This window comes from Muntiacus reevesi, chromosome 19 (genome assembly GCF_963930625.1).
Source record: "Muntiacus reevesi chromosome 19, mMunRee1.1, whole genome shotgun sequence".
NCBI classification, from domain to species: domain Eukaryota; kingdom Metazoa; phylum Chordata; class Mammalia; order Artiodactyla; family Cervidae; genus Muntiacus; species Muntiacus reevesi.
In genome coordinates this window covers 21,794,131-21,806,750 of record NC_089267.1, presented here as the reverse complement: position 1 = coordinate 21,806,750, position 12,620 = coordinate 21,794,131, and the positions used below count along the sequence as shown (strand labels likewise).

Sequence of the window (12,620 nt, the reverse complement as noted above, 5' to 3'; positions counted from 1 at the left end):
GTCGGACACAACTGAGTGACTAATACGCACACACATGCGTGACAAAAGGTACTGCAAAGTCTTCCTGACAAGTAGACCTGTTCAGTAGATAGACTGCCGTGGGGCTTTGTAGGGGGAGAGGCTGGGCTCAACTCCTGACACAACAAGGGAAAGTGGGGATTTTATAGCCAAGCAATAGGATATGGGTGCAGGGAGTGGGTTGGTGAATGGATGATTGCCAAGAGGAACCTCAGGGAGGGTTCTGGCTTAACCAACCTAACAGGACTTCTGTTGACGGCAGGCCTGGGTGGTCAGATGGTACAGGGTAGGGACTTAGGGCTGATAGAGAGGGTAGGGGATTCCAGCTAAACTGATTGAGTGAAAGATTCTTTGTAAAATTGGATCCTTGGAGACATGGCCAAGGACAGGACCTGTTCAGGCTCAAAAGAGCCTGATTCTCACATGGTTGAGAGAGATCTTGGTCCCGAGTTATCCTGAGGTGTGTAAAACGGTGGGATTGCTTTCTGTCTTTGCAGTCTCTTTGCAGGGGTCCCCAACCTTCAGGATCTAGTGCTGTGATCTGAGATAGAGCTGCTGTGATGACAGTAATAGAAAGTGCACAATAAATGTAATGCACTTGAATCATCCTGAAACCATTTCTCACCCCCAGGTCTGTGGAAAATTGTCTTCCACAAAACTGGCCCCTGATACCAAAAAGGTTGGGAGCCACTGTCTTAGCGGATTGCCTGTGATGTGCATCACGGTCTGGCTTATTGGTTATTCAGTAACAAAACTTGTCCTACTCTTCTATGGAGATGTTTTGTGAGTTGGTAGGAGATTTTGTTTCTAATCATTTCCCCAGCATCCCCAGCATACCACTTGCTTTAAGAATCAGAGGCTGAAGGACCCAAATTAGGTCTTTCTCTCCCTGGCTAGTGTGATATTTTCCAACGTCAGTGTTATCCCTTGTCAAATTCCTGCATTTCCCTAGTTTTTGTGGCCATCCCATTGTTTTTAAAGCAGGAATGGCAGAGTCAGGTTCCTTTTGGATCTGGATAGGAGAAGTGAATGAGTCCAGCAGGTGGGCACAGACTTGGAGGGTGTGGCCAGGCCAGCTGCTGTCACCTTTGGTCAGAGTCTTCAGGAGAAGCTGAAAATCGGAACTTTGGTGTGAATTTCCTGCCTTTGAAGTCTTGGCAGCTGATTCAGCATTTAAAAGAAATAGTGGTTAGGCCACATAAAACATGCCTGGAGGTGACTAGCTGGTGCCCTGACTTAAATGCATGGTTATAGTAAATATATGCCTTAAATATATGGTTACAGTAAACCCACGCAAAGGACTCCATCTGGAGCCTAGTTGCCTGCCTTTCACAGAGATTCTTGCTGTTTGGGTTATTTTGGTATTTTCTTAATTTCTGTCTCAAAAGATGCCCTGTTGAGGAAACTGAACGTTGGTAACTCTTCCTTCTCAACACACTCTCTTGTAGATTAAATATTTTCAGCCCTAGCCATGCCCAAGGGCTCCTAAACCTAGTCAAATGCCAGGCCTGTCTGAGCTTGCTTGCTTTTGCAGTTTTGCTGCTGTCTTTCCTTAACCATTCTCTTGTAGATCTATCCGAGACTTGCTGCCCACTGTTAGTACTCCAGTCACTGATTTCTTACTAGGACTAGCCACAGAAACCCCCTAACCTAAGCCAGAGCTTAGCAAACAGTGGCCTCTGGGCCACACTGAACCGGCTAGCTGTGTCTAGTTTCATGGAAATATAGCCGTGCTCTCGTTTTCATATGGTGTTGTGACTGCTTTCTCACTAGAGACAGAATCAAGCAGTTGTGATGGAGACCGCACGGCCTACAAAACCTGAAATGCTAGTTATCTTGTAAGACCCAAACGTCAGGTCTCTGTTCCGGAGAGGAGCTCCCGCGACTCAATAAACCAGTCCAGCAGATGCAATATGCAAGAGGCTTTATTGTCGGTTTGCACAAGCCGGGCGACTCTAGTCTCCTCGGAGGCAGAGTCGCGCCGTATAGCAGTGTAAGCTGACTTTTATGGGCAGAAGTCACATTGTCAGCACATCCAGTACAGTGAATAAGTAACATAATGTGTATCATATGGGTTTATCTTATCTGTGAGTACAGGTGCTTGACGTCAGTTGGTTCCGGAAAACCGCAGGCTTGTTTGTGCATTTATTGGGAAACCTATAGACGTTCCGTTTACATTTCTCTATCCTTATTTTGCAAACGGAAAATTCTGCGCAAGTGGAAAATTTACACAGGCCAGGGAATTTCATGGTGTTTTTCAGATTCTTTCAATCTCTTTATAATAAAAGCTGGAAGACTCTGGTTTTAAGCCATTCTCCACACTGTAGCTAAATAGCTTTCTGGAACAATCAGATCACGTCACTCACGCCCCCAGCTGGACTCTTTCATTATCAGGGGCCCCTCAGCGCTCTCACGCTGCTTTACCCGGGGCTGTGGACTCCCCACAGGGACACTTAGGCTTTGTATTTTAATTGCTTAGTCTCACTAGACTAAGTTCCAGGAGTTTTGTTCCCTAGGATGGTAGGTGGTGGTGGTTCAGTTGCTCAGTCGTATCCGACTCTTGGTGACCTCACGGACTGTACCCCACCAGGCTTCCCTGTCCTTCACCATCTCCCAGAGTTTGCTTAAACCATTGATATGGTGATACCATTCAACTATTTCATCTTCTGTCTCCCCCTTCTCCTCCTGCCCTCAATCTTTCCCAGGATCAGGGTCTTTTCCTGTCTCTCATCAGGTGGCCAAAGTATTGGAACTTCAGTTTCAGCATCAGTCCTTCCAGTGAATATTCAGAGTTGATTTCCTTTAAGATTGATTGGTTTGATCTCCTTGCTGTCCAGGGGACTCTCAGGAGTCTTCTCTAGCACCACCGTTCAAAAGCATCTATTCTTTGGTGTTTACCCTTCTTTATGGTCCAACTCTCACATCCGTATGTAACTACTGGAAGAACCATAGCTTTGCCTACACAGACTTTTTCTGAGCAAAGTGATGTCTCTGCTTTTGAATATGCTGTCTAGGTTTTTCATAGCTTTTCTTCCAAGGAGAGAACATCTTTTAATTTCATGACTGCAGTGACCATCCACAGTTATTTGGGAGTCCAAGAAAAGAAAATCTGTCAGTGTTACCATTTTTTCCTCATCTGTTTGTCATGAAGTGATGGAACTGCATGCCATGATCTTTTTCTTTTCCAATTTTTTTATTGAAGGATAATTGCTTTACAGAATTTTGTTTTCTGTCAAACCTCAACATGAATCAGCCATAGGTATACATATATCCCCTCCCTTTTGAAGCTCCCTCCCCACCCCACCCCTCTAGGTTGATACAGAGCCATGTTTGAGTTTCCTGAGCCAGACAGCAAATTCCTGTTGGCTATTTATTTTACACATGGTAATGCAAGTTTCCATGTTACTCTTTCCATACATCTCACCCTCCCCTCCCCTCTCCCCATGTCCACAAGTCTATTCTCTATTTAGACTTGTGTTTCTCCACTGCTGCCCTATAAGTAAATTCTTCAGTATCATTTTTCTAGATTCTATATATATGCATTAGAATACAATGTCTTTTTCTTTCTGACTTACTTCACTCTGTATAATAGGTTCTAGGTTCATCCACCTCATTAGAAGCGACTCAAAGTTGTTCCTTTTTATGGCTGAATAATATTCCATTGTGTATATGTACCACAACTTCTTTATCCATTCATCTGTTGATGGACATCTAGGTTGCTTCCATATTCTAACTATTGTAAACACTGCTGCAATGAACACTGGGATACATGTGTCTTTTTCAATTTTGGTTTCCTCAGGGTATAGGCAGAGGTTTATAACAACAATAAAATATGTGACAGAAAAAAAAGGAGCTCAAAAGCTTAATTAGATTTCATTGTGCCAATAAAATGAACAACAGAGGGGGAGAGGGGAAGGAAAAACAAAATCCAGAAGAATCTACAGAACAAGTCAAAGCATAAGAATAATAAATGTTTTTCTTGCGTCACTGCTGTCAAGAGTCCTTTCCCTCACTGGGAGTCACAGCCCACCCCACCTACCTAGGATGCCCTCCAATACCGTGCTGATCTCTGGACCTCCTCTGGGGGCAGCTCAGATTCTAATCTAGTCTTGCTCCTCTCTGTTCTTGCCTCCAGTGTCTACAGCCATTAGAACTAGTGCTTTTTCTCATGTGGGAGCTCCCAGTGTCCTTTTATATATTCCATAGACGCAGAGTCTGCCTCGTTGACCATGTGGATTTAATCAGCAGCTTCTACATCTGGTGGGAAGGTTGTGGGTCTTCTTCCTTAGCTACACTGCCCCTGGGTTTCAATTGTCATTTTATTTCCACCTCTGCATGTGAGTCTTCCTCTGGGGTTTGCTTCTGAGGCTGCCCTGGAGGACTTGGGTTTGCCCCATGAGGGCCACGTGTGGAGGTGGTGCAGCTGCTTGGGTCACAGGGGTTCTGGCAGCACCAGGTACTCAGGGGAGTTGGCGGCTAGGGCCGCAGGAAATACAGTGCTCTGGAAGGGAATGGCAACCAGTATTGGCCAGTACACTCCAGTATTGCCTGGAGAACCCTACTCCCTGACAGAGAAGCCTGGCATACCACAGTCTACAGGGTCACAGAGTTGGACACAACTGAAGTGACCCTGCACGCATAGACACAAGATTTTTTTTGCCTGTGGCAGCTCTGTCCCAGTGTGAGTTGAGCATGACGGTGGTGCAACTGCTTGGCTGGCGGGGACCCTGGCGATGCAAAGTGTGCAGGGACATGGACTGCTTCTGCTGCAGGAGTTACGGCCCTCTCAGAGTCTTTTTTCCAGCCTCTTGTTGCTGGCGATCAGAAGGCTTCATTGGCCAGTCTTTCTCCATAGCTCCGCCTGTTCAGGGACTTAGAGGGCTGTCTTGCCTGGGGTCCTACTCTGTAGTTCAGTGCATCAGGCATTTGACGGGCCAGCCTGTTGTTCAGCTGCAGATGCTGGCGTGGGGGGAGAGGCTAGGCTGCTGGCTCCACCCCTCTACATGTGATTCAGCAGTATCTCCTTGCTTCCATGGCTGCCTGGCTTTCCTCCACAGGCATTTCCCACCATGATCTCCTCCTCACATCCCCACCACCCGTCTCTCTGCAGTCAAGAGCAGCCATCACCCTGAGATTGCGCCACAATCCCTAAACTCCAGCTGTCAGCCATTGCATCTTCCAGGGTACCTGGGTCCCTGTCTAGGGTATGTATGGCTTTGGCAAGGACTGTCTGATTCTCATTCCATTTAGGGTGCCACAGATCAGCTCTTTCACTCTCAGCCTTAAATGTTTCTCGTCTGACTCAGACAGTTGCCGCACTGTGGGGATCAGACCCCTGCTTCAGTTCCCCCACCTGCTGAGGGCAGGTCCAGCGTCACTAACACTCCTGTTTTTCCCCCTAGTTCCTTCGTCCTACTGAGTTTTGCATGGTTCTGTGTATTCTTTTCCCCTGGTCAGGTACTTCTGTCTGCTCTCAGCTGGGGTTCTGCATGCACTTCTGTGTCTGAAGGTGTACTCCTGATGGATCCGTGGAGAGATGTACTCCACGTCCACCTACTCCTCCGCCATCTTGTTCTCTCCCATGATCTTTTTTTGAACGTTGAGTTTTAAGTCAGCTTTTTCACTTTCCTCTTTCACCCTCATCAGGAGGCTCTTTAGTTTGTCTTTGTTTTCTGCCATTAGGATGGTATCATCTGTGTATCAGAGGTTTTTGATACTTCTCCCGGCAGTCTTATTCCAGCTTGTGATTCTTCCAGCCCAGCATTTCGCTGACATACTCTACATATAAGTTATATAAGTAGGATGACCATATACAGCCTTGATGTACTCCTTTCCTAATTTTGAACCAGTCTGTTGTTCCATATCTGGTTCACTGTTGTTTCTTGACCTGCATACAGGTTTCCCAGGAGGCAGGTAATGTGGTCTGATATTCCCATCTTTTTAAGAATTTTCTGCAGTTTATTGTGATCAACACAGAATTTACCAAATTTGCTGGAATATTGAGTGCAGCACCTTAACAGCATCATCTTTTAGGATTTTAAAATAGCTCAGCTGGAATTCCATAACCTCCACTAGCTCTGTTCCTGTATTTCCTAAGGCCCACTTGACTTCGCACTCCAGGATGTCTGGCTCAAGGTGAGTGACCACACCATCGAGGTTGGTAAGTACACAGTGAATATTTGCTGATTAACTGCTGCTGTTTTGTAAATGTGTTTCAGGTACCTGTCTACTGCACTAAAACTGGTGTTAAACATTTGCACCACAAAGCTCAAGAGTTTGACATTGGTGTTTATTTTGAAGCAAATGGGCATGGCACAGTAAGTTCTCATAAATAATGACCTGCCTTTAACGCACACTTTTTTTTTTTTTAAAAGATGGAATTCTGTACCTAGTTAGGTAATATTCCACTATGAAGTGATTGGGATGGTAATAAAAATGATTTAGCTGATACTTTATGTTCTGTGAAACCATGGCTCTCTTTTAGATTGTAATGATCTTCCTTTGAATGTGAAGAGATAATACTAATTTGTTCCTATAATATATATAGTTTCTTAAAAATATATATGTCTTAATTCCTCTGCAACTAGACAATTTATACATCATTTAAAATTTTTCTTCAAAAATGTGAGAAGGTTGAGGACTAACTTATAAGCAACTAGAAATGAGTTTAAAGTAATTTGCAATAGGCATATAAAATTTTTTATGACTCTTACCAGAGGGAGAATGAAAGTTTGAGATACAATTTGCATATCCTAATACTCACCGTTTTAACATATATTAATAGGTCTGTAGTATATTCATAAGTTTCAGAATTTTTCTTTATTAAATGTTTTTTAATATTTAGCCTCATTGCATAAATGGATTTGAGATGGTTAACAGAAAATGTTATCTAGGTCAGATAATTCTCATTAATTCAAAATTGGCTTGAATAGGCCATGACTATGAGAAGAAAAATAGTAAATTCCTAGAAAGTGGAATTGAAATAAAACTTCAGTGATCTTATGCAGGGTTGGTAAATGCTTTTGAACTAGTAAATAGTTTTCACAGGCCATAAGGTTTGTTGCATCTGCTCAGATCTCCTAGTGAAGAGTGTAAATGAATGGGAGTGGCCACGATTCCATAAAACAAGTGACCAGTGCATCTTAGTTTACCAGCAAACTTTGTATTTCATCAAGTGACCACATGTACTGTGCTGCTCCTTTTCAGTATTGTGCCTCTGAAGGGACTAAAATCATGTGTGGGCAAGCAATTCAAAACGGCAGGAATCCTGAGGAGCATGATGTATATTATACTAAATATCCACTATTTGCCATAGTGTAATATGTATGACGAACCTCTTTTCTACTTTTGCTTAGCTTATGTCCTTGAAAATTAAGTCAAGAAAACTCTACTTATGGCAATGAATTATATTCTTCAAAGTAGAATGGACACAAGTCAGGCTTAAGGAAGCTGGTTGCCCAGAAGTGGTTTAGTTGGCTGACAGCAACATCATACACTCACCATGTGCATTCACCTTTGCCAGGGTGATCATTTTCTTGGTAATCTTTACATTTTGGTAACCCAATTTTATAATCCTGTAATACCTTCTGAGTTCTGATTTGATCTTACATTAATTTCATATATTCTACAGCTGCCATTTTTATCCCCTTGGTTTCTCCAGATTCACTGAGAGTTTCAAAATTAGTTTAGTTGGGATGATCGTACCTACAACTGGGGCATGGTTAGTGTTTCGTGATTTTTTTGGTATGCTTTTATTACAGGTACTGTTTAGTAAAGCTGCTGAAACAAAGATAAAACAACTAGCAAAAGAATCAGAGGATGAGAAAAGGAAAGCTGCAAAGATGCTTGAAAATGTGATTGACTTGTTTAACCAGGTGAGAGCCAAGGGGGCTGCTGGACTCGCGGCTGTGTTGTGCTTACTCGCTCAGCCGTCTCTGCCTCTCTGCAACCCCGTGAACTGCAGCCCTTCAGGCTCCTCTGTCCACGGGGATTCTCTAGGCAAGAATACTGGAGTGGCTTGCCGTGCCCTCCTCCAGGACTCTTGGTTACACAGTCAGAAGGTAGATAGGGTCATGTACTGCATCAAACATCGAAGTGGAAAAGTTCTGGCAGCTTCCTTGCAGCTGTGTAGATTTATACTGAAGTGCAGTGACAGAACATTTATGTGCTTCAGATTTTCAAGTAATGATTAGTTTACAGCTGAGGTCAAAAGATTCAGCTACGAAGTATATCTGTGAGGAGATATATATATGTGTGTGTGTGTGTGTATATATGTTTTGTCAAGGGAATTCAGAAAAAATAGTCTCTGATGAAGCACATCTGTGGGTCAGATGATTGGGACTGGAGTGGAGACTGTGGCAATGGAAGAGCAAAGTGTAGGTCAGTGGAAAGCGACAGAACTTATATTGAGAGTCTTGCACATCTTGGGCAGTTCATATACCTCAGTATGTAATCCTTGCCTAACAGGAGAGTTGTCATCATAACTCCTGTTTTATAAATGAAGAAACAGACTTAAGAGTTATATAGTGGCAGAGTATGGCAGGGTATCCAACTTTAGGTGTGTTTTGCCACCAAAAGCTCGACTTTACCATGCATGAGGCCTTCCACCATCATGGCATAATATCTCAGAAGGGATCTAGTAATAAATAAAATGTTGATTCACAGAGTGTTAATGCTGGCACCTTAAAAGTTATCCAGTCTAGCCCCACTTTACATATGAGCAAGGAGATTAAAGGCAGGCTGGTCTTAGTATTCCCTTCAGCCTGTTTACTGTTGCCTCCCAGAGCTGTCTCCCTCAGTGTCGTTCATGTCCCCACCCCGGTCAGTCATGCAGCGTGGGGGGAGGCGCAGCCAGGACACGGTTTTCTCAGAAAACATTCGTATCAGCGCCATGTTTGTGTTCTTGCGTCTTGCAGACAATTGGTGATGCTATTTCTGACATGCTGGTGATTGAGGCGATCTTGGCTCTGAAGGGCTTGACCGTGCAGCAGTGGGACGCGCTCTATACAGATCTTCCAAACAGACAGCTCAAAGTTAAGGTGTGAGCCAGATACTCCCTTTCTGAAAATTAACTAAAATAATTTCATTCTACACATATGTATTGTATAGAAAATACTGAATTTTCTCATTTTTAAAAATTACAGAATCCCTCTTAACCATTCTACTGTTATTTAGAAGTATTTGGTTTCAAACTTTATTATAAATATGTATCACTTTAAAAGATTTTATTAATTTTTTTAAACTTTAAACATGTGAGAACAAAATAATGAACCCCCTTTACACTGGCTTCAACTAGTGTCATCCACAGCCCCAATATTATTTTGAAGCAAGTCCTGGATAGCTTGTTGGTTCAAGTGTAGCTGTTTCCTTCCTCTGCATTATTCTTGGTTCACACAGTACTTCCAGAGGCTAGATGCTAAGAAGTAGAATCTGGGCTGAAAGGCACACAATTTTTAAAGGCATTTTAGATAAATTGCTGATTGTTTTCTATATAGATATATACCAGATTACACATTTACCAACAGACATTTTTGAAAGACAGATATTGAATCCAGAGTTCACAGAAATGACTGCTGATTGTTCAGTTTTTTTTAAGGAGATTTTTATGATCCCCCTTTTAAAAAATAGCTAAGATTATTTGATCAATGACTAAGCCATACAGTACTGGGCATTATTTTAGCAGTGACTGTAAGACTGGTAATCTACCTCAGTACTGTACTTCGTGGTACAGTCAGCTGAAATGTAGGTCTGTTCCGGCTGACATGAAATAGCCATAATCTTTTGGTGGGAATTAAGTTGCATGGGTTAAGCTTCTGAAAGGGAGTGTGCTATAGAAAAAAACATGAAATGCTTGTGCTTAGGTTGCAGACAGGCAAGTCATTAGCACCACAGATGCTGAAAGACAAGTAGTTAAACCTCCGGGACTCCAGGAAGCCATCAATGACCTGGTGAAGAAGTACAGGCTTTCTCGCGCTTTTGTCCGGCCCTCTGGTACAGAAGACATAGTCAGAGTCTACGCAGAAGCAGACTCGCAGGTGAGCTGAGACAGTTCTACTGAAAGAATGTGCAGTCAGACTCTGTAAAGGAGGTGGAGGAGGGTGGTAGCAGGAGAGAAACCTATTTTAATGGTATTGAAATCTCTAATGTCTGAGATTTATGGAGCCTTTTTTCTTCAGTAGTAGTTACATAGTTGAATAAAACTCCCCCAGATATTCTTCTTGTAATGTATTCTATATTTCCTAAAAGGGTCATATTTTTAACTGCTCTAAGAATACTACTTAGTTTACCAGTACATACTTAGTTTGACACATAGAAATTAAGTTTATGCATCCTGAAGTGGAATATACTTTTTTCTTTCATCTAAAAACATTCTATTGCTTCATGAAAATGACTTACTTTGAAGTTCATTTCTAAACTCACTGGTACTGTCACCTGTGCTGCCTGAAATTTGTCCTTGTGTCTAGACTTTCAATTTGGTTTTCAAAATTTTTCCTTTAAATGACGGCCTTGCTCTGTGCATCTCTTTTCTTGATAGGGTCAGAGACTTAAGTTTTTTCAGCTGAGGCAAAGTTACAGGGGGATGACCAGAGCCTCAATAAGAGATGTTTTCAATTTATATAGTAGCTGATAGCTTTTTTGCAGAAATTCAAGCCATCACAGAATGCAGTGAATAAATATCCCTGGTGGATGAGGAAAGGATAACGGGGGCCTCAACAGTTACTTCCTCTTTTGGTCAGTTGTGGCCTTCATGCCGTTAACAACTTACTGCCTAAAGAGTCAGTAACTCTTCACACTATTGACTGACCGGAGACGTATTGTTATGTCTTTTCTTACTGAATTTATTCAGACTTTTAACATGATAATCGAATCAGATTATAAAATAAAAGTTAGCTAGGAACTTACCTGATTTAGAAGAATGTGACTTGTTTTCCACTTATCTAAGGGTCTTGTAATTTGTTACTGAAAGATGAAAAAAGTTCTCATTTGAATTATTTGTTAGTGAAACAAAATTGGAAAGCTCCCTCCCCTGGAGTTGCAAGTAACCTGGCAGATGCTGTGTCTTTCTCATCTAATATCCTTTTATGTAACTTGCAGGAAAACACAGACAGCCTTGCATATGAAGTGAGCTTGGCAGTATTTCAGCTGGCTGGAGGAATTGGAGAAAGACCTCAGCGAGGTTTCTGAGGACAATTTTTATATTCTTTAGAAACCAGATTTTTTTTTTAAAAGTTCTTACAGAATAATATTACTGCCACTGTTGTGACAGGTTCAGACACATTTATAATAATGTTTACAGTGTACCTTACTGGATTGTTTCTAGGTCTGATTGTTTTTCTTAAACACTACCAGAATCATTCTTTAGAAATAGGTAAGCCTTATATTTGTTAAGTTTCATTTTTTTTTAATAAAACTAAATTTACCTGTAATATTAATCACACTAAAAATACTGGAGCTCAAGTATATGATTCAGTCATTAACTTTATAATATATGCAAGGAAAAATTCATGAAGGCTGCTAGAAAATTAAAGCTTATTTATTACCAACTCCTGTGATGTCTTTTCCATCGATGTTACCTCCCCACGATGTCATTTTGCAGTCCTAGTAGTCACCACCGGTGATACAATTGAGCAGGGCGGAGAAGACTTAATACAAATACAACCAGTTTTTTTCATAGCAGACTTCAAAGCAGTTCTTATATACTTACCTCTTCAGTTAACATCACCGGGAACTCAGAGGCGTGACTGTGGAGGCTGTGGACCTCTACTCTATACTGAGGTGGAGATGCCTGTGCTACATTTACTTATAAGAATGCATGGGCCAGGCCTCAGTTTTCTTCACTCCTCTTAGTGAAGGTAAGTGGGAGAAACTAGCTGTAAGACACTACCAAGCCTCTGACAGAGAAGTGACACCCTTCTTATACTAGACTGTGGTTAATAAGTCAAAGAAAAAGAGTCTCCAACCCATCTAAATTAAACAAAGCCTGAAACGAATAGAAAAAATGTGCAGTGTGTATTTGGCAGATTTAAGACAACTCAGGACAATAAAACAATGGACTCTAGTGGACTATTTACGTATATATATAGATCTCTCTTAGGCACCATAATCAATATGAGCCCACAGTTATTTAAACTTGATTCAGGCCACAGTAAGACATTTGTTCTTATTTACAAATATTTAAATTAAATACAACCTGAAACATGTTTTGTTACATACAAAAAAAAAGAAACTATACAACTCAGGCGCAAATGTTTGTTTTAAATAATTACATTTAAACTAAACGGAACCACTTGTGGTGCTCAAGTTTTTACCACCCCTTCCAGAAAATCTTTTTCTACCATCTCTTCTATCTTTTGCCTAGCTCTGCTGGAAAACGGCTTGTGGTTTTCCAGTTTCCCGTCCTTGTTGGGGAAGGTGGTGGCGTAGAGGACGGGGCTCCCTGAGTGTCCCGCGCATCGGCTGGTGACTTTGCTGTTGAAGACCTGGCTGAGCACGCTGAAGAACGGCAGCAGCTGCTCGAGGCTGCGCACCGTGCAGACGGTGAGCAGCAAGTGCCCCGGCTCCCAGCCCAGCGCTCTCCCTGAGTTCTCCTCCTCCGGGTTTTT

The 12,620-nt window shown here is 42.1% G+C and overlaps 2 protein-coding genes across 10 annotated transcripts in view; one reads left to right on the top strand and one right to left on the bottom strand.

Moving 5' to 3' along the window:
• PGM3 (phosphoglucomutase 3) overlaps positions 1–11,419 on the top strand; it is a 27,550-nt gene extending 16,131 nt beyond the window's left edge. Inside the window, exons 9-13 of the mRNA XM_065911724.1 lie at positions 6,237–6,335; positions 7,779–7,892; positions 8,934–9,056; positions 9,879–10,052; positions 11,113–11,419. Coding sequence (XP_065767796.1) covers positions 6,237–6,335; positions 7,779–7,892; positions 8,934–9,056; positions 9,879–10,052; positions 11,113–11,202 — 600 coding nt within the window. The 3' untranslated portion in view covers positions 11,203–11,419. The remainder of the gene's footprint in view (positions 1–6,236; positions 6,336–7,778; positions 7,893–8,933; positions 9,057–9,878; positions 10,053–11,112) is intronic.
• DOP1A (DOP1 leucine zipper like protein A) overlaps positions 9,228–12,620 on the bottom strand; it is a 132,715-nt gene continuing 129,322 nt past the window's right edge. For 4 of the 9 annotated variants that reach the window (XM_065911712.1, XM_065911720.1, XM_065911719.1 and 1 more), the window contains 2 exons: positions 10,921–12,620; positions 9,228–9,452 (listed from right to left, as the gene is read on the bottom strand). In XM_065911712.1, the coding sequence (XP_065767784.1) occupies positions 12,315–12,620 (306 nt within the window). In that variant the 3' untranslated portion in view covers positions 9,228–9,452; positions 10,921–12,314. The other 5 variants (XM_065911715.1, XM_065911718.1, XM_065911714.1 and 2 more) reach the window with 5 other exon arrangements.